Consider the following 23,268-nt stretch of genomic DNA (forward strand, 5'->3'; position numbering starts at 1 on the left):
ATGAACTGACGGGTACATCGAGGATCAGCTTCCACTTCATCACAAAAAGCCTGTGAGACACCTGCATCCTCCAACACTGCACCAAACTGACCACCTGCTGATGTTACCCTCGCTAATGAACAACATTTGGAGTTGCTTCATCAATTGGGGAAGCAACTCTTTCCAAAACCAAAGAAGGTTATCCGCCAATCCTTGCAGGGAACCATGGTTTCATAGACAGAAATATTCTGGCAATACAAATCCAAAATGTATGGAATGATATGGTGCATGGTACAAACTTGCTCTATTAATAACTCACTAATAGATGAACAAAGAGTATGTACTTTTAGAAGTGTTTATTGATAACCAGAATGTTTGCAATCTAGCTTGCATTGAATTATCTAACTTTTTGGCTAAATTAAGTGTTTAGAATAAAGCTGAAAAGTGTGTACCAAGGTAAGTTTTGTGCTATAAACACCTTAAGTAAGTAGACCTACTTTAGACATAAGCAGGAAGGGGAATGACTGGATATTTGAGATTGAAAATTTGTTTTCAAATAACACTGGCACATTTTTCAAAAGTCACTTTTTTATTTTGAAAAAAGGGTAAAAAAACGAACCTACTTAGTAGACTTAAAGCAGTATTTTGTTAAGAAATCTGCTCAGGACGAGAACACCTGGCACCTGGGAACATCTAAAGTTTGGATTGAAAGAGTTGAAAGAGGAACTATTCACTCTCTCACACACACAGACACATACAGTAGACAAGGACAGATGCATTAACAAGGACATATACATGCACCCATCTTAACACACACACACACACACACACACACACACACACACACACACACACACACACACACACACACACACACACACACACACACACACACACACACACACACACACACACACACACACACACACACACACACACACACACACACACACACACACACACACACACACACACACACACACACACACACACACACACACACTGCAGGTCCGATGTGCGTCCCAGAACTCCCATCTGTTGAACCAGCAGTCCAGGTTGGTCTTAATGAGAAATAATGAGCCTTCACTAAATAACAACAGCTTGGAAGAATTTCACCTCCCCACATTTTATTAGAGTAGCATCAACATTACTTCCTTTTCCTAGATACAAAATCCATACAATTTCTTTATAACTGCCTTTTTTCATACGGTAAAATCATTGACATTTGGCATTTTGTTTTTAATCTCATTGTTACTGTATTTAAGGGAAATCAAACATTAATTGAGTCCTGGCTGGATATAAACTAAGTTACCAAGAAATATGTTGCAGTTCACTTTATATTGAAAAGGGTAATCTTTCCACAATCTCCTTGATGAAGACATACAAATTAGAAGTACAGGCAGATGTAATGGCCTCTTTAAATTAAGAGCACAAACCTGGAATGAAAGAAGCTCAAAGGGAAACTTCCTTCAAAGTTTGACATTGTTCACTAATAAATCAGACCCTGAATGGAATTGCTAGGCTTCTAACAGCTGGCATAGCTGTCAGCAAAAACACTGACTGTGTGTGTGTGTGTGTGTGTGTGTGTGTGTGTGTGTGTGTGTGTGTGTGTGTGTGTGTGTGTGTGTGTGTGTGTGTGTGTGTGTGTGTGTGTGTGTGTGTGTGTGTGTGTGTGTGTGTGTGTGTGTGTGTGTGTGTGTGTGTGTGTGTGTGTGTGTGTGTTTGTCTACAAGAGCATCAGGCATCAAGTCAGGGAATCCAACTGGCCTTGCACGATTTCAAGCTGAAAGAGAGAGGAGAAAATGTTGAGTGTATGCTTAAAAAGAAGTACACAAAAGAGACACACACAAACACGCACACACATTCATGGGGAGTCAAGAAAAAACAGAAATAGGCCATTAAAAGAATGAGTCAGACAGGAAGGCAGATGGATTTTGTCAGGCAATGTCTGTCAATCAGGATGAAATGCAACATGGAAGATAGGCGCTGACAGAACACATTCTTACACACACTCGATCACACACACAAATAACAGACCTTATTGTAGAAGTCAACCAGCTCCTGGTGGTTAAAATCCACAAAGACATTTTCTTGAACCTGAAAGAGATGAAGAGAAAGAGAGGTAGGGTTAGACAGGAATAAGACTGTGCCAATAACTGAACAAATAAGAAAAAGAAAGGTCAGAGAAGTACAAGGACGACGGAGAAGAGGATGAAAAGCAGCAATAAGAGCACAAGCATAAGAGTAATGACCAAGGCATCTTCAGTTGGCTTTCTTGAGCTTTCTATATAAACCTTCATTAATTATTACTGCTCTCTGGCCAGTACTTACAATCCTCTAAGTCTTATTCCTTAAGAGTGTTTAAAAATACACTGAAGGCAAAGCCACTGTCCACAATCTCATGGTAGGAAACCCATCTCTCTTTCTCCATTCTGTTCGGCTTTATTTAAAAAGAAGCGGACTGATGCATCACATGTAGAAAGATGGACAACACGTTTCAACACTGATATCAAAATAAACACATGCAGTAACTTTTCAAAGCATGTATGTAACCCACTTATGTGGATGTTGGGCATCTGACTTCAATCATCAAAGAAAAGTCCATTATATCTACTGTAAGTATGTCAGGTTTAAAAAAGTGTAAAACAGGTACTCTCACCAATTCTCTATTTCTTTGCTTCCCAATCCTTTAAATGAAGGCCTAAATAAAGGGAAAAAAACCCAGATATGATTAAATAATGTATCTTTATCATTCAAATATTTCCCCTTTAAACTGTGGGGTTTTCTCCGGACATGTTTCCTTGTACGATGTGAGGGTCTAAGGACAGACAAACATTTGTGATTTTGGGCTATATAAATAAACATTGATTGATTGATTGAAATATAGATGTATTTCAAAAGAGTGAACAGAAAAATAGCGTTATGATAGACCGAGATTGATAATTGTAACATGTACAACTTTAAACATTGAAATCACATTAGTAATACAACTATGAGAATATAATCCACCATTAAATCCTTTCTATTTGTTTTGATTATCGCTTCGTCCCCCTCCCCAATTAGTAACATTTAAATTATTTAGACAAATAGCATTATTTTATTCTTTTCAAATGTTTCATAGTTATCTGGATCATAGTATTGTCACTTATGAATGCCACGATAATTGTGTGAAGAAAAAACTGATATTGACTGACTGAAATATAGGAATAAGGAATCTCTTGTCTTGTGAAGCTTGGACCTGAGAAAAATAATTGTGAACACTGCTTCAATAACTTTAAGTGTCTTTCATCTGTTTTCATGCTGTGCAATTTAGCAATTTATCTTCATGTGGATTCCATTAAGGTTCACCTGGGAGCCTTTTGTGATGTATCTCTCCAATCTGAAAAGACCGCAGATTTGACTAACTATGGATTGAAGTAAGTTCTGCAGAAAGAATGAAGAAACTAAGGGCAACCATCACTGCGCTGCCTGCTGTCATCATTTTCATCACCCCATCACAAATGAAAGCTGAAGAATAATTCACCCCCATGAGCGGGAGTAATGGAGAGACACTTTATCACACCCATCATTGAGAAAATAGCCATAACATGTGTTTTCTAGGTAACAGAATGAGAAGTCGTGTAGCCGACTAAAGTGCACTCAGCGCTGTCTCGTTAAATGTTGATAATAACAGAGAACTGTGAACACCATCTAGGAGGGCAGCAGGGAACTAAGAAAGAACGAGGAAAAAGCACAAAGAAAGAGATCTGTGCAGAAAGATATGAGAACAACATGTGCGTACACTCATTTAAAGCTCTCCTCCCAGCAGTTTGGTGCTCAGAGACCAAACAGCGCTTTGAGGCTTGAAGCTAACTGGCTGGCTGGTTGTGTGGGTGGAGGGAGGCCATGTGTCACTGCAAATTAATGACAGAGATATTAATTGGAAGCAACGTTAAAAGTCAATAAAGGAGAGCGCAGAGGGGGAATGCTATCTCTCGTCAACGCCACCAAACCGCAGCAGTGTCATATCACAAGGAGAATGTAGGACAGTGTTGAGTTTAGATACGGTAGAGGGAGCGCTGCGAGGACACGGCAGGTAATAAAATAACTTATTAAAGTGTTGTTATGAAGTGAGACGCAATGTAAAGAAGATGCACATCAAAGTAGTTCTACAGGGTGACAAATCATCCTCGGAGTAAACAAGAAAGGTGTTAGGAAGTGATTTCATTTGAAATACAAATTGGGCATGCAGTTAAATTAGTTGAATGATGAACACACCATGTGCTTCAGCACGGCACTGATCCAGGTGACTCTACTGATCTTCACTGCGACAAACACCAGTATAATGAGTGGAAACCAGCGCTGCATAATCACTTCTCTGGGTTTATGGTCTTTAGTGAGCGCGGGTCACAGAAACAACACCCGTCGAGTTGGAAACAGGAATAAACAGTCGTCGGCAAACTGGGCTGTCTCCATTACTGTCTGACAGAGTTGAGACAGGGGGCAACAGGAAATGCAGTTTGAGGTAGTGTGAGATATGATGTCGATCAAAAAGTAAGGTACAATAAAGACAACAACAAACCAGACCGTAACGCTTCCTGTCTGAATCACAGGGGCTGAGGATCAAAGTGTGTTCGTGCTCATGAGGATGTGAGATTGACAGAGTTTTCTGACTGTTCGAGAACTTCCAGGTACTGCCGGGTGTGTGTGTGTGTGTGTGTGTGTGTGTGTGTGTGTGTGTGTGTGTGTGTGTGTGTGTGTGTGTGTGTGTGTGTGTGTGTGTGTGTGTGTGTGTGTGTGTGTGGCCCATCCCATTGTTCCTCAGGGTTGACATTTTGCCAGGCAGTAACCCAACAAGGCGCTGACAGATCTAGGCTAACACTAATGGGGATAGGGTGCATCATCCTCATCATCACAGCCCTATACTTACACACACATACACATGGACACACACACACACACACACACACACACACACACACACACACACACACACACACACACACACACACACACACACACACACACACACACACACACACACACACACACACACACACACACACACACACACACACACACACACACACACACACACACACACACACACACACACACACACACACACACACACACACACACACACACACACACACACACATCTTATCTGTCAAAATCCTGTGTGTCAGATACAGAAAACAGGATTAACCCGTAACGATAATCATGAATTCACTTGCATCTGGTGTTCCATATGCACCACATGTAGGAGAGTATGTTATCATAATATAGGCTACACACTAAGGGAGATCCAAAACATGAGAGGGAATAAACTAACATACAAATCAAGGACATTTCCATAAAAGCATCCTGCCATTATATGGGAGTACAAATTATGTTGCAGCTCTCTGTCTTATAGCCCTCGAAAAGGTGACCTGTACAATTCCCCAGAAGACCCTCTAAAGTCAGGGAGGATTAATTGAGACAAACGTATTTGCGGAAGTAAACAAAGACCCCTGTAAAATAATTACTTAAACGAACTGCAGTTTCGTCACAGATTTGAGAGTGACTTTCTGCATTACCTGTCGCAGACTAAACTCACTGTAGTTTCAGGAGTACTCCCTTTGAGTTTGACCTAGAAATAAAAACAGTGGCCAGTCATGATTTTTTTGACAGACATTCTTGGTCTCCAGAAGATAAAGCCTTCTCTCTTTGAATTTTTGAAAACATTTATGTTTTGGTTTCCAGATTCCAGATGTTATCGTGAAGAAAACTGAATACAAGGTATAGAAATGATATCCAAGACTAAAAATATGTTTAAAAGCTGCAATAAAGTAAACAAAATGTCCCTTTAAACAAAGATGAAAAAGATTACTCTACCTAAAGCACAGAAAACAATTAAGTTGGTGTTATCTATAGACGAATAACCTGAAACTGCTGCATTTATGATAAGGAGACTTTTTCTATGGAATAAAGCTTTGAGAGGTTTCAGATCAATGTATTTTAATTAATAAGAAAAACTAAATATTCAACAAGAAATTATTTAAGCCCATCAAGTGGATACTAGTGTCAAGTTGTGAGGACCCAAGGGAGCTTTCATAGAAACAAACGACCAAAAGCATCTCAAACATTAAACTGTAACAAATTCACTTACTGAAATATTTTGTATATTAAAGTTAAATTTTTGTATAATATAATACAAAAATGTATCTTCCAAACTTAAAGGTTGGGTAGGTAAGTTTGAGAAACCGGCTCGAGATACACTTTTTGTTATATTCCATGGAATGCTCTTAACATCCCGATAGCAATGAATATGTTAAATACTTTGACAAAAAATTCATAAAAAAATGTCATCTGTGGAAGATGTGGCGCTGTAAAAAGCACGACCAATCATCTGAGCCGGCCCGGCTAAAATAACTGGATGGCCTACCTGCCTGTCAGCCTTCCATCTCGTGCCCTCATTGGTCATGTGTGCGTTCGTGTGTGTTGGAGGAGGGGCTCTGTAAGGAAGTGGCAGATTTTTTCCGGCTGTGTATTTTCAAATTCTAGCGCACTCAAGCTGGTTTCTCCAAAATAACCTACCCCACGTTCAATTGAACAATTACGCATTTTTTTAACTCATAAAGAGAGAAAAATAACACGTGTGTGTGTGTGTGTGTGTGTGTGTGTGTGTGTGTGCGCGTGCGTGCGTGCGTGCGTGTTTGTGTGTGAGTGACACTGTTGGTAGAAGCAACCATAAAATATGCATTGCAAAGTCCAGACAGGACAAGACGTGATGCAAATCAATCTCAAGTGTCGACAACAAGTGTCAGTCACTCTTTGCAATCTATTCAAATGTCATGTGTGAAATATGGTGTGTGTCTCGGAGAAAGGTGAGAGGTTTCTGATTTATACTTTATATGTGTATTGAAACCATCTTGAAGATCAGCATTTGAGGGCTTGTGTAGAAGTATTGTATCTCATTACATCTGATGACTCTGCTTCTTATTAAAGAACATCCTTATTGTTTTCTTTAGTGTCATTCAACCATTTTTATTTTATAGTTAATTCTGCTTGTTTGTATGAACATCATCTTTAGTCTTTCATTCATTTTCCCTCGTTTTTTCTTTTTTCTGTAAAGCGTAATGTTTGAAAAGTCCATTACAGATATAATGTGCTTACCTGCTTGCATGCATGTATCAGATTATATGTTTTACTTGTTGCTACTAACTAGTATTCATTAGTCAGAAACGTCCTGGTAAGCCTTTTTAAAATAATATTTAGTTTTCCTTCTCCTGTTTTTTTTGTCACGTTTGAGCTGTATTAGACAAAGTTTATAACTCTGTAGAGTGATGATGATGAGCTAAACTCAGGGATATGCTGTTCATGGGAAGTGATCTTCCTGCTATGGGCTCTTGCTTTCTTGATGGCCAACAGAGTGCATTATAGGTAGACGTTGAGTTGGGTCGCAGTACATTTTGAGACAAGTTTAACTTCCTTTTCCTGCCTTGCTAAGACACTCTCTTTTTTGTGTCAGCTCCCCTGTTGCTTAGCTGACTGGTGCAGCGACCGGAACACCAAACCTGAACAGTGGGAAATAAAGCCAGGTCCTGTCAGGGGTGGACACGTGTTTTCCTCTGTGCACTACCTCGTCGCTCTGTGGGAAACCCAGATTGTGTTAACTTATCCAGAAATGATGTCACATTCATACCTCAATTAGCAGGAGATAAAAACATGATTGCTGTTAAAAAAACAACCCAGAAGACTTCCAAGTTGTATTCATATTAACAGAAATTGTACAGCGTGTTGATTTTTTAGGGTTTAAGATTATCCGACTCAAATGTTTTAATAAACACGATGAATCCTCAGATATTGGCAGCATTGCAAATGCAAGTGACATTAATGCTAACACTTCTTTAATAAATAGCACAAATCGCTAGAACTAAAATGTCTAACTGTTCAGATTAAAAACATTATCATCCTGCTTTTCTGCTCACACCATTGAATGGGCATGAAAAGAAAGGGTTGATGTAATGTTGGCAGCACAGGGGCTCTGCAGAAAGAGGAGGTGTTACGTTATACAGAAGCTCCTCTGTGACTTCGCTACATCTTCTGTGACTCCGAGCTCTTTGACAGTTCGTCCGATTGGAGCTCTCTGCCTAGCTGTTGACTTTTGCCAGACAGAAAAAAAATCCTGACAGTGAGAGACAAAGAAAAAGAGCTGCATGCACAGGAGGCTGAGCTGTCGGATTTTGGCAAACCTTTATCCCTTAACACAATCATAACAAATAACATATTTCCTTACCTGGCTGCTTTACTGTAAATATACAGACACTCATCGTTCTTTAATTGGGTTTCATCACCACACATCCTGACAATTAATAATAAATAAACAACATCTACAATCCTTGCTGTTACCCTGTTATGTTGCCATGGCACATCATTTCAAAAGCCTGATGACAGAGTGACTACTGGCCTATCCTTTTATCTGGTCTATCAACTTCTCTTCAACTGATTCTTTGTGTCTGTCTGTCTGTCTGTAAGCTTACAGCAACAATAATATATGTGTCATTATGTTCAGTCAGTTAGCTTACAACACACACTTCTCTGCCAACCTGTCTTCCTGTCCTCCCTGTGTCTCTTTGCCAGCCTACATCACAAGCTTCCCTTGGCTGTCTGAGCTGCATTCTGCCATTTTGCTGACGGATGATCAGCAGGGGTAGTTTTATGAGGAGGAAAAATTAGGGTGGAGGGGGGGATATCTGTCACTGGTCGTGCATGCAGGTGACAGCACAAAACTGTTGCGTGGAAACATGGGGTAATATATTCAACAAAAAAGGTAATTAAGTGCAATATAGTGGCATTAGATCACCAATAAACAATCTTGTTCCCTCAGAAAGGAATTTAGATGAAAATATTTTTCACAACTTAACTGTTTAGTTTATTCTATGCAAGTTAAGCTAAAAACCATGAGTAACCACACATCTGTATTTTACATACTTATTGAGACATCAAGCAAACTTTGGCACATTCTTTTTTAAATAAAAGATTGTGTGTGCTTGATGATGCTTGCATTTGTTCTGCTGCATAAGCTGTCTGTCACTACAATCAGTTACTCAGAGATGTGCTGTCAAAACACAAAAAGCCTTTTAATGTCCCAATACAGATTGTTGTTGTTTGCGTCAGTGCTACAGGTTTGCTGCCTCCTCTTTTATGTTGAATTGTCTCTGTCCATCTGTCTGTACCTTGTCAAGACGTTGTCTAGTTTATGGCCTCCTTACTCACTGTGGAGGGGGAGGAACACGGACGGAGAACGGTTCAAAGGTTCATCTGAGAAGAACAATGGATATCTAATTGGCCTTAGCATTATGCTGAGCTTAATTAATAGCTTTCTTCTCATTATGGCACACCAATGAAACTGAATGTAATGTGTTTTCCAACTACGTCTTGCAAACAAAAAGAGGATGGCATAACAAGGCAATTACAGTGCTGTGACTATTGACCCACTGAACGTTCAAGATGACAGATCTATTAGATTCAGTATTTCTCAAACTGGCACACTGCTGGGTCCCCCCTTAGAAAGTAATCTGAGAGGCTATTTGTGTGTGTGTGTGCGTGTGTGCGTGTGTGCATGCGTGCGTGCGTGCGTACACTGAACACCATTTTGACTGGATCAAGTGTAAACTGTGATGAATTTGCGCCAAAGTGGTCGTTAGTTGGTGTAATGAGACTTGCATCATGTTGAACCCTAAACATTGTGAAATTTAACTATGTCACAATACCAGAGATGAAGTGGTTGACTCCAATACTATTCCATGATTCCTCATACCAATTCAATACCACGGTATAAAAAACTAACAAAACAATAACCCCCTGTGTTTCAAATACAGACCTTTATTATCTTTGAGTAGTGTTTTTGTAGGGAGTTTACGAGTTCTTAATTCCCTTTCTTACATCTTTTTCATATTGCTGCGGATCAAGTGTTTGGTTGAGCCAAAGAGAAAGAAAGAGAGAGCGAGTTAGACGCAATACTATATGCGCTCCAGGTCGCATGGTCATACTTCTGTGCTTTAGAAACCGAAATTCAACATTTCTTATTTCCTTTCAGATTTTAACCCATCAACAACATTGATCCTATACATCATTTTATTCAAATTATTCAGCAGCCAGTAGCTTCAGACAAAACAGTAATGTGTCAGTCAACAACAACAACAAAAATAAATGATTAGTTCAGAAAAAATGACATGTTTAAACTTCCCATGACCCTTTGAGCCTGGAACTGTTCAGAAGAAAAACAAAACCTATAGGAGCCACATATGCATTGTGCATTGGTGCTGAAAGGGGGGCACCATGAGTGAGTCTCCACTTCCACGGCAGAGCCCTGCAGTCATCGCACACTGAGAGACAGAACTTCAAACCTTCAGCCATTCACTAAACAGTCTGTCGACTGCAACAAACAGAAGCTGTCAAACACAAACACTGGAAACTGTCAGTCACTTCTCCTATTTATAACAGAATTCAGAATGTGCACACATGCAGGCCCACACAACCAGACACATGGACACATTCCCATTCTCCCAAATATATTAGGAAAAGAGAAGTTATTTTCCAAACCTCTATTATACTCGTGAAATTCAAGGTGACATGTTGGAAAACCCTTCCTGTGCAGTAAGGGGCTTCCCAAACACATGTCATTCAGTTTGTGTCATTACTATGATTTGGAGAAAACACCTGCAAATGAACAGAAGTGATTCATTCAATCAGTCTAAATTATATTTAGCCCTCTTAACTACGCTTCCTTTTTCAACAGGCCTTTTGATAACACTCATCTAAACAGTGAAAACCACAGGGAGTAAATAATAGCAAAGAGGAGTGGAGTGTATGCTGCTACCCAAGAGAAGAGAGAGTGGGAACTTTGACAACAATCAAAAGAAAAACAATGCAGGCAAAACAATAAACAAACCGGCTTTTGCTTTGTGTTGTGGGGAGACAGGGCTGAGAGGAGGCAGCAGGTTCCAGGCCTGGCAGGACGAACACACCGACACACACACACACACACACACACACAGACACACACACACACATCTCTATTGCTCCCGCAAACACACACACTCGCAGTTCTGCTCGTGCACATATACTGTACACTCGTCGGCATGTGTGTAGACAAGTATGCATGGGAAACAAAGCCGACCGACACAAACAATAATCAGACAGAAATGTGCGGTTATGCAGACACACACACACACACACACACACACACACACACACACACACACACACACACACACACACACACACACTTATTTACATCTGTTATGTGTATTATTAACTGGATGTTATTTAGCAATAAACAACTCATTCGCATTTCAATTAAATTGTGAGTTTGTTGGTTGTCCTTGTCAAGTTTTTTTTAATGTTTGCTTTTTATTTCAACTAGTTGTCCGTTACTTTAAGTAAATTCTATATTTAAATGCCTAACATGCTCCGTCACAATCACTGCGTCTGTGTCTCTTCCTGTTGAGGTGATTCGGTCCTGGCCCTCTCTCATCTTGTCTCCATCTCTTGTTGGCTAGATGCATCACCCCCTCCTGATTTATTCCTTTTCTTTATCCCTGTAACTTCGCCTCGGTCCCTGTCTTTCCGTGCATTAAGTGACGCTTTGTTATAAACAGCCCATCAGTGAGCTGTCCATCCATAGCCAGGCTGTGGACTGACATTTATTAAGAGTCAGCTTTGCCTGCAGTCTCCCTGCCTCCCTCAGTCTCTCGACATGAATACAGAGAACCAATTAGAGGAGGAACAGGGCATATGTCTACATGCTCTGAGAGGATAGGCCACAAACACAAACAAACACCCCAACAGATATGGCAGACAGATGGAGGGATGGAAGGAGGAAGAGGGTAGAGGATAGAGTTTGAATATATCTCCTTAATAGTTGAGCTTCTGAAAAGAAGGTCCTTTAAGGAACACAACCAGTGAACTTCTTTGAAATGGGAACACTAAATGAGTGCTGTAGCAAAATGCAGAACACAAAAAATGTGTTATAAATAATGAACACCTTGATTCAAGAGATTAAGGCCAGAGCCACACGAGAACAGTTACGGTCGTATCCGCCACAGTTCTCTATCATATAGACGGTTCGTCCACAAGAGGCCGACAGGGAAACCCAGATAACGATAACGGGTCCCAAGGTGGGTAGATCTGGGGACGCAGCGCTCTGGGGGGCCAAACGGCTCGGTGTTTACGCCCTATACGATCATTTTCTGATAACGATGACGCAATAGCCCCGCTTCTCATGCTCACCCCCGTGTCACCCGCGTCATTGCTGATGTGTTTTGCCAACAACAACAAGAGTTTTCCGAGTGTTTCGAGCCAGGTCCCGGTATCTCGCAGGACAGTGAGTGCACCCAGCAGGTGCCTGCAGCAGACCCCGCCGCACGGCAGAGTTTCCGTTGTCGCTTATTGTTTAGGTGTCCGTCATATCATTAGCTAGAACTAGCTAGATCTGAACGATATGGACATAAACGTGAGTGAAGTCCAATCGGACAGGAGAGAGAGATCAGAGATCAGCTGCTGCTGACGGAGAAAAAGAGCCCTGCCTCTCCCCAACTCTGCTGCTAAATCCACCGCGGAGAATAAACAGAAGGGCAACCATGGAAACCATGCTCGGAATTCTTCTTCGCTGCTTTTGGTGTATTTTGTTGTGGAAGTACAGCAGCACTTACAGGCCCGGCATATGTACTACAGCGTCTCGAGCGGTCTCGTGTGGAAGGACACGTTTCTGGTGCCTATTGCGTGTGGACGGAAGACTTTTTTGATATCGAATTCGGTTCGTTTGCGTTACCGTTCCCGTGTGGCTCCAGCCTAAACCCTGGGACACAGAAACTGTCATTCAACAATGATGAGGCTTGACCTTTTAAAACAGCAGGAGGTAGATACTGGGGCTAAACAAATAACATATTTGGTCGTGGGCTAGTAGGACAATGGCTATTTTGCCTATTGGTTTTGTCTCACATGGGTGAAGTCACCTGTGTCCTGTCTCTGCAGTTTTCGGGTGTTTACTTGTTCATTATTTGTTTGCGTGCGTGTATTGTCCATCCACCTCCTCAATTAGAATCCACCACATCCTGTGTTGTGGTTGGGGACAATGGGAGCATACCTATACGCTCCCATTGTACCATACTACTCCCACATCCACCTCCTGAATCATCACAGCAAGACAAAGTGCAACACTAATATGAGTGACACATATTTATGCTCATGATCTACATGTGAGGGATCCATTGATACATTAATAGCTGGGAGGAGACAGGAAGACAGGAAGAATTCATTTTGCCTTTCGTACACAAGTCTCCAATCTGGAGAAGTTTAATGTTGACTTAGACAGAACTTTTATTAACAGATCTACAACGTTTGCATGCTAACGAGCATCTGGCATGCAAGACAACAGTAGACAGCACAGGAAGTTTACTCCGTGTACAAGGTAAGAGACCTGTTTAACAAAACATGCCACTCAGCTGTCATGTTATATTGCCCTCGACAAGAAAGAAAGTCTTTGTTATCGGCACCCAAGTGATTTCAAGTCATTTTAAAAGAAGTCCTAGGTTCATCTCCCTTGCAAAGTCTCCTTTCAGAGTCATATCTTAAGATATTCAAATGTTTCCGTGATCAACACACAGCACATACTTCCTCGTCTCTAGGGACTGGTTTGCGTGTTCTGTGATATACTAATGTTGTAATCTTGTGCTCATCTTAACTGCAAGTTGTCTGCATTTTTTACAAACGTGAATAATGTAGAAATTGTTAAATAAAATAACTTACTGTAAGTTCATACAGAATCGTTTACAAAGAAAGGACTGGTTATGTGGTACTGCCTAAGGAAAACAGTGAAAACAAGTACCATTTTGCTGACACTTTTATCCAAAGCGACTTACAATAAGTACAATAAACTATACAGATACAAAGAGAACAACTAGAAAAATATAGGTATATTCGCTTGAAAATAAGCTAAACTATTGAAGTGCTAGTGAATTAATTTCAAATGGGCTGAACTCATTAAGTGCAGTGCTCAATATTTTTATAGTTTTTAACAGTTGGGAACTCAGTTTGAAAAGATCGTTAAGTAGACTTTCTGCTTTACACACCACATGTGTAAAACTGGTTTTATTCACGATCAATAGCAATGAATTTAAATGTCCTAAATGACAATAAATAAATAACTTTTATTCGGCTTTTATGTATTTAAAATAGACATTTCGTCATAGGAGGAAAGCACTAAGGACAATCCATTAGAGCACAACATAGAGACCCTGACTAAATGTAATGCAGCAATGATTAATGCTCCTGGTTACACCTGTACACTTCAGTTTATGCCAAATGTCTGCTGGGAAAATGGTCTAAAGGCATAGAGTTTAGAAAGCATGATGAAAGGAGAAAAAGGAGGACAAAGACAAAGGGTAAAAGAGAGACACACAGACAGGACAGTGGTGCTGAGTCTGAGGGAACAGCCTGGCCTCTGCTGGGGGTCATTTGTCAGATCATTAGGTTGCCCAGTTAATGAAATAATAGAAGAAAAAAGAATCTCTCTGTACTGGCCAACACAGGCACTAGTTGTTCCCGTGTGGAGTGTCTGCTTTCACCCACCACTTACCAGCCCACCCCCCCCCCCCCCCCACACACACACACACACACACACACACACACACACACACACACACACACACACACACACACACACACACACACACACACACACACACAGGCACACACACACAGGCACACACACACAGGCACACACACACACACACCAATACGCAAACATACAAGCACTCCTTTTTTCTTCTGTCTTTCTATTGTACACATACACTCACACACACACACACACACACACACACACACACACACACACACACACACACACACACACACACACACACACACACACACACACACACACACACACACACACACACACACACACACACACACACACACACACACACACACACACACACACACACACACACACACACACACACACACACACAGAGCTGTCAGACTCTAGGTGGGCAAGGGTGGGATTTTCACACGCCTCGCTCCCCAGAGCCCATTCAGTACAGTAGGCAGCATAGCAGCAGGACACACACACAAAGCTGGGATTGTCTGCACCCAGTGGGCCAAGCACTCACTGAACTAGAATGACAGAAACACACTGAAGCATGGATGCAGATACGAGCACAGACTCACAACAGCATTGCGTGAACACACAAACACATTGCATATAGAGTCTTTTCACTGAGAGGCTGAGGCCTACAGAGCAAACTCTAAGGCCCACAAATATGCACCAAGTCACTATCTGATCAACATGAGAACTCAATCAACTGATGGACTGAACCAAACAAAACTCCCAAACTCACTTTTTGGTAAGATGAAGCACATGACAGTGATCTGGGTTGGACTCAATAAACGTGCAACAAGAAGCATGTATAAATATTCTGTTTATCAAGCCACAAACAAGCTGTGCCGAGCTAAATGCCCTTTGATGCAAGTTCAGATGTTCCACTTTCCTGGCCCTCCTGTGGTGACATAAAATGATTTTAATTTGGCATTTTTAAGCAGTTAATTCATAAATAATTTCCATCTCCAAAAGGGACTTTACAGAAATAAACATTTGAATGGTACTCTCTGTCTTCTTTAAAACATATTATTTTCTGCTTATTTTATTTTGCAAAGCTGTAATACAAAACAGCAGTTGGCTTTTTGATTTTTTTACCGGAGGCAAAGTCGAACTATGATGAAGTTCTAATCTACTAAATATACAAAAAGAGTCAACATCAGTAAAAGCAACCTGTCTTGGATTATTCACCGTAAATAGCCCAATGTCAACAATGATTACTCTCAACATGATGCAAGATTTAAGTGACTAAAGATGCAAAATGGAGGCACAAACCAGCAGGTTTGTTTTAAAGAGTTCAAATTGAGGTAATAAAACAGTTTTGGATTAACAAGTAAATGAATCATTACATTAAAAATCAAAGCTACCTTCATTGGGTCTTGTGAGAAGTCTTATTTTAGAAGATCATCATTGGGTCATCCAGATTATTGCATAATGACTTCCTTGGAAAGCAGAGCCAACCCTAAATTGACTTTAAGCATTTCCCTAAATTAGTCGCAGTTAGTATGTCGTAACACTAAGATAATTACAAGCTGAAAGAGACATTTGTTAGCTACTGATGAGGCTATGGGTTTCCACTGGATATAGAAGGCATACAAAACACACCACCAAAATCAGCAGATAATATTTTCTCAGTGCTTTCACACTGCTGAAAATATTGTTATGCAGAATGAATATGAGGCTAAAATGTGGCAAATCCCCATAAATCTGGTCTGCATCTTGCAGGGTGCGTGCATTTGTGGTGTTTCAGAGGCAGCATGCTAACATCTGTGCGAATCATGGGCCTCTGAGTTAGCTAACGATGACTGGGACTACCGCCATATCCTTGAAGCTAGCTGCTTGCTGCTTAGCAGCCCTAACTTTAATGAAATGCTAGCATGGAATACAAAAAGAATGCATGCACACACACAACCATATTTTATTTGTCTTGTGTGTCAGTGACTCTTCTGAACTTCTATGACAAATGCTCTATGAACAATTATTCCCCTCTTTCTGTGTGATGTTGCCTCAAACTTCCCTCTAGTGAGGCAGAGCCACATTATTATTCAACCACACGGGAATCTCTCCCTCTCTCCCAGAGGGAAATATGACAGCTCCTCGAGCCCTCCCCTCCCTCTCACTGTGGTCAGTGTCGTAGAGAAACAGAGTCTGGTCCTGATCAACTTTAGTCGGCACGTCTGCAATGCGTCATCCACCATATGCTGTGGTTGCTGGTTTCTCCATGGCCTCACTGTCTATACGCCCAGAGCAATATAAGATGGATATGTTTTTCTCCCATTGATTTGATTCATTGCCATTGGCTTAAGTCAATAGGTATTTGTGGTGCTGAATATTATGACAGAAATCAATCATTCCATCTTTCTGGCAGAAGTATTGAAACTTACAAAAACCAAACTAATAATGGTTCATATATCTCTCCTCAAGTATCAGCCAGGTTACATTACAGATCCAGCCAACATTGCCGTAAGCAGAGCAAAAGGCAGCAGGAAGAGACCACTACACAGCATGCCTAACAGAACAGTTTGTCAATTTTTAATAAGCAATATCTAGGGCAATTTCCTTATCTCTTAAAAGGACTCAGCGACACTTAGTGATGTTTGGCATCAATGACAATCCAAACCAACCAAAACACTTTATATAAAACTGATCTTATTCTGTATGTTCACATGTTCTGCTCAAGAGAAATACAACATACTGAAGCTACATTCCTCTTTTGAAGGGGCATGATGCATGACAACTACTCATAATAAAGGAAATTCATGCAGGCAGCATTTTGGATGTCTGATTAAAGCTCTCCATATGAGGCGGAGGAAGGAAGCTGTGCAAGTCATTAAGCTTTGACTACATCAAACTATTCCCCAAACCACCTATGTTTGACAATCTTAGTCTGACAAACTGGCATGGTTCAAGACTTTTTCATTGATATCTGAACTTGAAAACTTGTGACAAAAGCCACCAGAGAATCTTTGTATCCAGAACATCCTTAAAGACTCATCTGAGACAATGCTCAGACATATTTTCTTCATCTTAAGAGGAAACCTAAGGTTCATGTAATGTGAGCAGAGGAACGAATAGATTGTACTTTTTTCAACTCTCTCCCACATCCCCTCAAACCTCCCACTCGTATTTCACACGATTTCACTTTACTTTCACTCGTGTCTTCCAAAAAAACATTCACATTTTAAGCTCCTACCGGTGTATTTCACTCAGTCATGCTGCTTCAAAACTGTGCAACTAAAAAAGCTGCGCATTGATGGGAAGTTGCTCTAGATAGGAAAATCAGCTCGATGCCAGCTTAACATGAGTGTAATCTCATCTTTCAGCATCAGGTAGTGTCTGTGGAAAGTAACGGAGATAACTGCAGAAGAGCCTGTCTGCAACTGACCTCCTTTGTCAACATTTATTCAACAAATGATCTAACAAATGACAAACTAGAGCATATGAATAAAGTACACAACATTGAATTCTGTGGGGAAAAAGACAAAGACGGAGCGAGTAGGAGGATGGGAAGAGAAAAAAGAGATGGGATAAGGAAGTGAGGACGAGCGACAAAGAGAGGAGCCTAAAGATGAGCAATTTTGAGAGTGAAGAAAGCGAGAGAAGTTAATCCATTTCATAGTCACCCACCACACCACCCTTCATATGTGGTCCGTGGGAGTGGCAGGGGCTGGGCTGGCCTAGATACATGCAAAATGAATAAAGCCATAATATCCTTTGATACAAGTCTTTGAAAACATGTTTAGCTCCGAGCAGCATCTGTTCCTACTTTTAATCTGGTTAGGGTGTTTCTCTAATTCCAGCCGAGTATTATCAACATCAGCAGGCGTTACGGATAGGAGGATGTGACATGATCAATGGAATGCACTTATTTGGCGGAAAATAATGTCAATAATCCCTTTTAATTCAATTTCTCCGAGTAGATATTTAACTCAGACACTTTGAGACGTATGAAGCAGCACCTGCGAATTAAATACAATACGAACACAAGTATGATAAATAATAAATCCGATGAGTTGGGTGTATTTCTGGAAGAGTGGCGGGTTTGATAGTTGGCTCTCAACAATATGTCCTATGTGGCCTATTTAGCTCAACAAACATTCAGCATCTGAAAACGACCAGACCTCAAAGTGTGTGCAGCCTCTCCCCACGCTCGTCATTACCATGTTTGTTTATCTACTGCTCGCTCCCTCAAAGGAACACGCAGCCTTGTTAAGGAGGGAGAAGAAAGCTTTAAAAGTGAAAATAAGGCATATTTCAGTCTGGTCCCAGGACGACGCACGAAACCGAGCTATTTCCATAATAGTAGCTTAACGGGAGCTAGCCGGCAGAGCGAGGGGCACGTCGCCCTCATTAAGGCACTCGCTCAGGAACAGATTAGCGCTTCATTAACATACAGAGAGAAGCCGGGGAAATTACCACTCTCCATTTCACAGTCTAAAAGCCAGGCGAAGACCAGAGTTAGAGATAAGTGGTGGGGAAAAGATGGACTCAATTTGGAAGAAAATAAAAATCGATGTATGGTATTAAACTTGCTATTAAGGCATCCCAAAATTGTCCGACTGAGGATGTGTGAGACAGAGTTACCTCTCTGTCCATCTGTGTTTCCTTCGGTTTTTATTAATCTCTCTGTCATTCTCTCTGCTGCTCAATATTTCAATCACTCTACTACATTCACACTGCCCCTTGCTTTTCAGAAAGAGGTCTGACTGAACTTCATTATATCAGTAAAAACAGAATGAGAGTGGTTGTCCTGGCCTTTTTACCATACCATAATTTGCACTACCCACATCAACCATGCCAGACTTCCTCCTCCTAATGAGCCTGGTGCTAGAGGCTGAGGAGAGCCAGCGGGACGGTGCTGAACAATGAACTGGCTTCTAAAGAAGTCAACCTACTGGCAGGTCATACTAAAGCTATAAATCCAAAAGTGTATTTATAATCAGCTCCCTAAATTACATCAAGAAAGAACTTCAGAAGATTTTCATTTAAACTATGAAACATGCTGGCTATTTTGTGGCAGCCGTAGCTCCTCTCTGTCCATTCAGATTCAAAAGTGAAAGATCAAGAAGCAAGTTCTGCAGGGCAGATTAACTAGCCGTTTCGCAGAAGCAAATGGGTTATTTAATTTTTTTCAGGATCAACGTGGTCAAAGAAATACCTCCGAAATAAACTGAGATTAAGGATTCTCAGGCTAATGCTCCAAATGCATGTGGATATTGTGCGGAAACAAATGCCTGTACTGTTAATCTGCCCTTTACCTCTCCATGTCCTATTCTTTAGGTCAGAAATCCCTCTGAAGTTTAGATTTAGTGGCCCTAATTAGTGAAATGACCTGTCAAAAGAAGGTACAAAATATCCGACCTGATGGAGGGAAACTACCTGCAGAGGGACACTTCCATAAAGGCGTGAAATGAACTTTTCTAACGGCTAACTTTATCTTGTGACTTTTACACACTTCTGTCTAAATGTTTCTGACCTCCAACTTCTCTAAATATTCTAACCTTTCTGAGATGTTTAATTGGGGACAGACCTGCCATTTCACTCGGCCCCATTAACATTTAGCATTTTTTTGATTTAGGAGGCTTTCACTTTTTATGCTTATAGCTGTATCCTGCATAATCCTTATGCAAACGGTAACAAAGAAGTATACCTATTTTGCCCTTTGCCCGGATCCAATTAGTAAAACAGCCTGCTATGGGAATCTGACATAATAAAAAAACCTATACATTAGCTTTCTTCCTCTTCTGTGGACGCCTGCTGTTATTAAATAATGTAATTGCCCACCTGGTCAGCAAGACATTTTCCTTTTTTTCCATCTTTATGCTATCGACACCTTGTCTTTCTCTTTCATGGGCTCTTGTGGCGAAGCTGATTATTTAAAGGTTGGGGGGATTATTATTACCCACATTCTCTGAGCTGACTTTGGCCAGGAGGCACTCAGACTGAACAATGTGCTCCAGGCTAATGAGCTGTGCTTCATCCTGTAAAGAAGAGAATATGCGTCCAACCTCTGTGAACTCACGCTTACGAAAGTCACATTAACCCTGCAGCAGACTCATCTTAAACTGACAATCTCTCAAGTCCCAATTTTATCTTTTTTCCCCTGACGGAAATGTATCCCTTGACACAGATTTAGCTTAAGCCTAAACTAAGGAAAGGTCAGACATGAGATAAAAGCAGAGAGGTGAGTTTATAGCTTTACGTGAAAGAACTGTGATAAACCAGCAAGTTTACTCTCTGAATGGATGTTATAACTAGCTCAAGGAACAATTGCAATTATTATAAACTAATTCATACACTAACATAACATGTTAATTCCAATGTATTAATGTAAGAAGTAAATAAAAGCGAAACAAGTATAAAAAGATTTGGAGAATGCTACACTGCTGCAGACAAACCCTTATGTTCATCAGAGTGATTTAAAATGCAATGACCTGGGAAGTTACAAACAACTTTCTACTGAAAAATACTCTGATTTCCCCTGAGAATATTTCACCATTTATTTATTTTAGTCAAATATGCCCCCTTATTTTAAAAGTTTGGTTTTTGGAATTCAAAAACAAAATTAACTCAAAGTTAGTTCCTCTGTATTTCGGATAGTTTGCTAAAATGTTAAGCAGATTTCTAAATGGAAGCAATACTGTAACCAGTGGGAGTTAAAATAAGTTAAATTCCTATTCAGACACCAACAATGTTTAATTGACACACACAAACTGTATGGGGTTTAAACTCTTGGTGGGAGGTGGTACTTTGATAAACAACCTAGCAAAACTTAGCAAATACATTAGAAGAGTGGAATGATTTGCTATAAATAAAAATTTAAAATAAGCCTGTTATTATAAATTGTGACACATTCTACACAAACTGCGAGTCAATTAATGAAATACTGCTCTCGTACTACCCTCCTCTCCTTAAACACCTGTAGGCTGTAGATAGGATTAGATATTAAATGAAGCATACAGACAGGACCATTACTGGCGGAGGGAATACTAAATTACAGCTTAATGAGCTCAACCTGGGCTGAGGTTCAGTCACATGTGAAACAATCCTCTCTTATTAGCCTTTGCTATATCTCAGGTGTCAGAATCAGCCACTGAGCTGTAAATTGAGGTGGAGGCTGGAAATCACGCTGACTTTTGACCCTAATGTGTTAGATTAAAGGAGCAGTTGGACTTTTTCGTTAATATACTTGGGTTATCGAACATTGACTTTCAGCTCCTCAACCAAGAAGGAAGGGTTTATGTGCTGAGCATCTAGGTTTTAAGAACAGATACAAAATGAAGAAATTGTTTCTTATACAACTTGTACCAGGTCAAGATATTGCTATATAAACTTATATTGGAAAACAATATTCTTCTGATATAATAATCCAACAATCATACCAAGCTTTAAATAAAAAAAATGTCCTTAATTCAGACCAACCCACATTACGAACATAATAACATTTTAATAATAACAGTAGCCATAATACCTGAATGCTAGTATAAAGCATTGCATTCCTGAAATGAAATCAGACACTGCAAACATCACAGAACTCATCCCGATGCAGTAGCCTAGATTCCTTTCTCTCTTTCAACATCTCACAGAGGGGAAAAACTGATATGAGAGCTTTGATTGTACTTTATCCTTGAAGTGTGAAAAGTAAACGAAGCCCAAGCAAAGAGGGGGGGAAAAGAGGAAGAAAGCTTCAGGTGTCATCCAGATTCCACAGCTATCCTTCAGTCTTTCATGACCAAATCAAAACATACCCAGTGTGTCTCGTCTCCATTGTCAGCCCCTTTACTGCCCCCCCCCCCCCCCCCCCGCCCCAGCTGCTCCATCCATCCATCAGCCGTGTTTTTCCAACATGAAAGCATACAGGCTCATACAGAAATATACAAAACACACCAGGCCTTTACATTTAACACACACACCTGCATGCTCACACACACACACCCACCCACACGGTTTAACACACAGGCACATCCTCACCACCTTTAACCCTTTCTGTCTCCACACTCAAGTCGTGATAGCCTCCAAGATGTGAGAGGCAGTACAGACGTAGCCTCTGCCGAGCCTCCTGAAACGTTAAAGTTGTTTTTAAGCCGCACTTTCACTATCTCAGGTCAAATGCTATCTGGCAAAGGAAGTTCATCATCTCGCACACTTTGGAAAGGCCTTTGAAAGGTTTTTCCAATGTTTTAAATTGAGGTTGCATGCTGTCTCTCTCAAAAATGGATGACTTCTCTTTTAAGTGCCTTCGTGAGAATACAATTACAAGCTGAACTCTGCCATTTACAGGGGGGTGCCATCTAAGTGGTACCTGCGTTAATAATAGACTCTAGCCCATGTTACAGGTATGCCTCAGACTAAAACCTAATTTGGGATATTCAAAATAACTTTGACAGTTTTAAAACTGTATGAGCAACACGGCTGGTGGCAGGACTAAAATATGCCTTTGGATCAAATAAACTGAGAAACAAACCTTTTAAAACGAGGTGTGTGTTTGTGTGTGTGTTTGCGTGTGCGTGTGCGCGTGCGTGTGTGGGCAACGGTCTCCCTTTGAGGGCTTCTCCACTCCCTGCTGTGACTAAAAGGATTGTGGGGATTTTTTGACGTAATGGCAGAGAGTAAACTTCGTTAGGAGTCAATGCCAAAAGGCAGAGGAGGTTTTTCTCACT

The 23,268-nt window shown here is 40.7% G+C and overlaps 1 protein-coding gene across 1 annotated transcript in view; it reads right to left on the reverse strand.

Moving 5' to 3' along the window:
• Nucleotides 1–1,074: 1,074 nt before the first annotated feature.
• commd10 (COMM domain containing 10) overlaps nt 1,075–23,268 on the reverse strand; it is a 56,453-nt gene continuing 34,259 nt past the window's right edge. The window contains exons 6-7 of the mRNA XM_079689171.1: nt 2,017–2,076; nt 1,075–1,762 (exon numbers count right to left, since the gene is read on the reverse strand). Of these exons, the coding sequence (XP_079545297.1) occupies nt 1,724–1,762; nt 2,017–2,076 (99 nt within the window). The 3' untranslated portion in view covers nt 1,075–1,723. The remainder of the gene's footprint in view (nt 1,763–2,016; nt 2,077–23,268) is intronic.

Source organism: Notothenia rossii (genome assembly GCF_949606895.1).
Source record: "Notothenia rossii genome assembly, chromosome: 6".
NCBI lineage: Eukaryota > Metazoa > Chordata > Actinopteri > Perciformes > Nototheniidae > Notothenia > Notothenia rossii.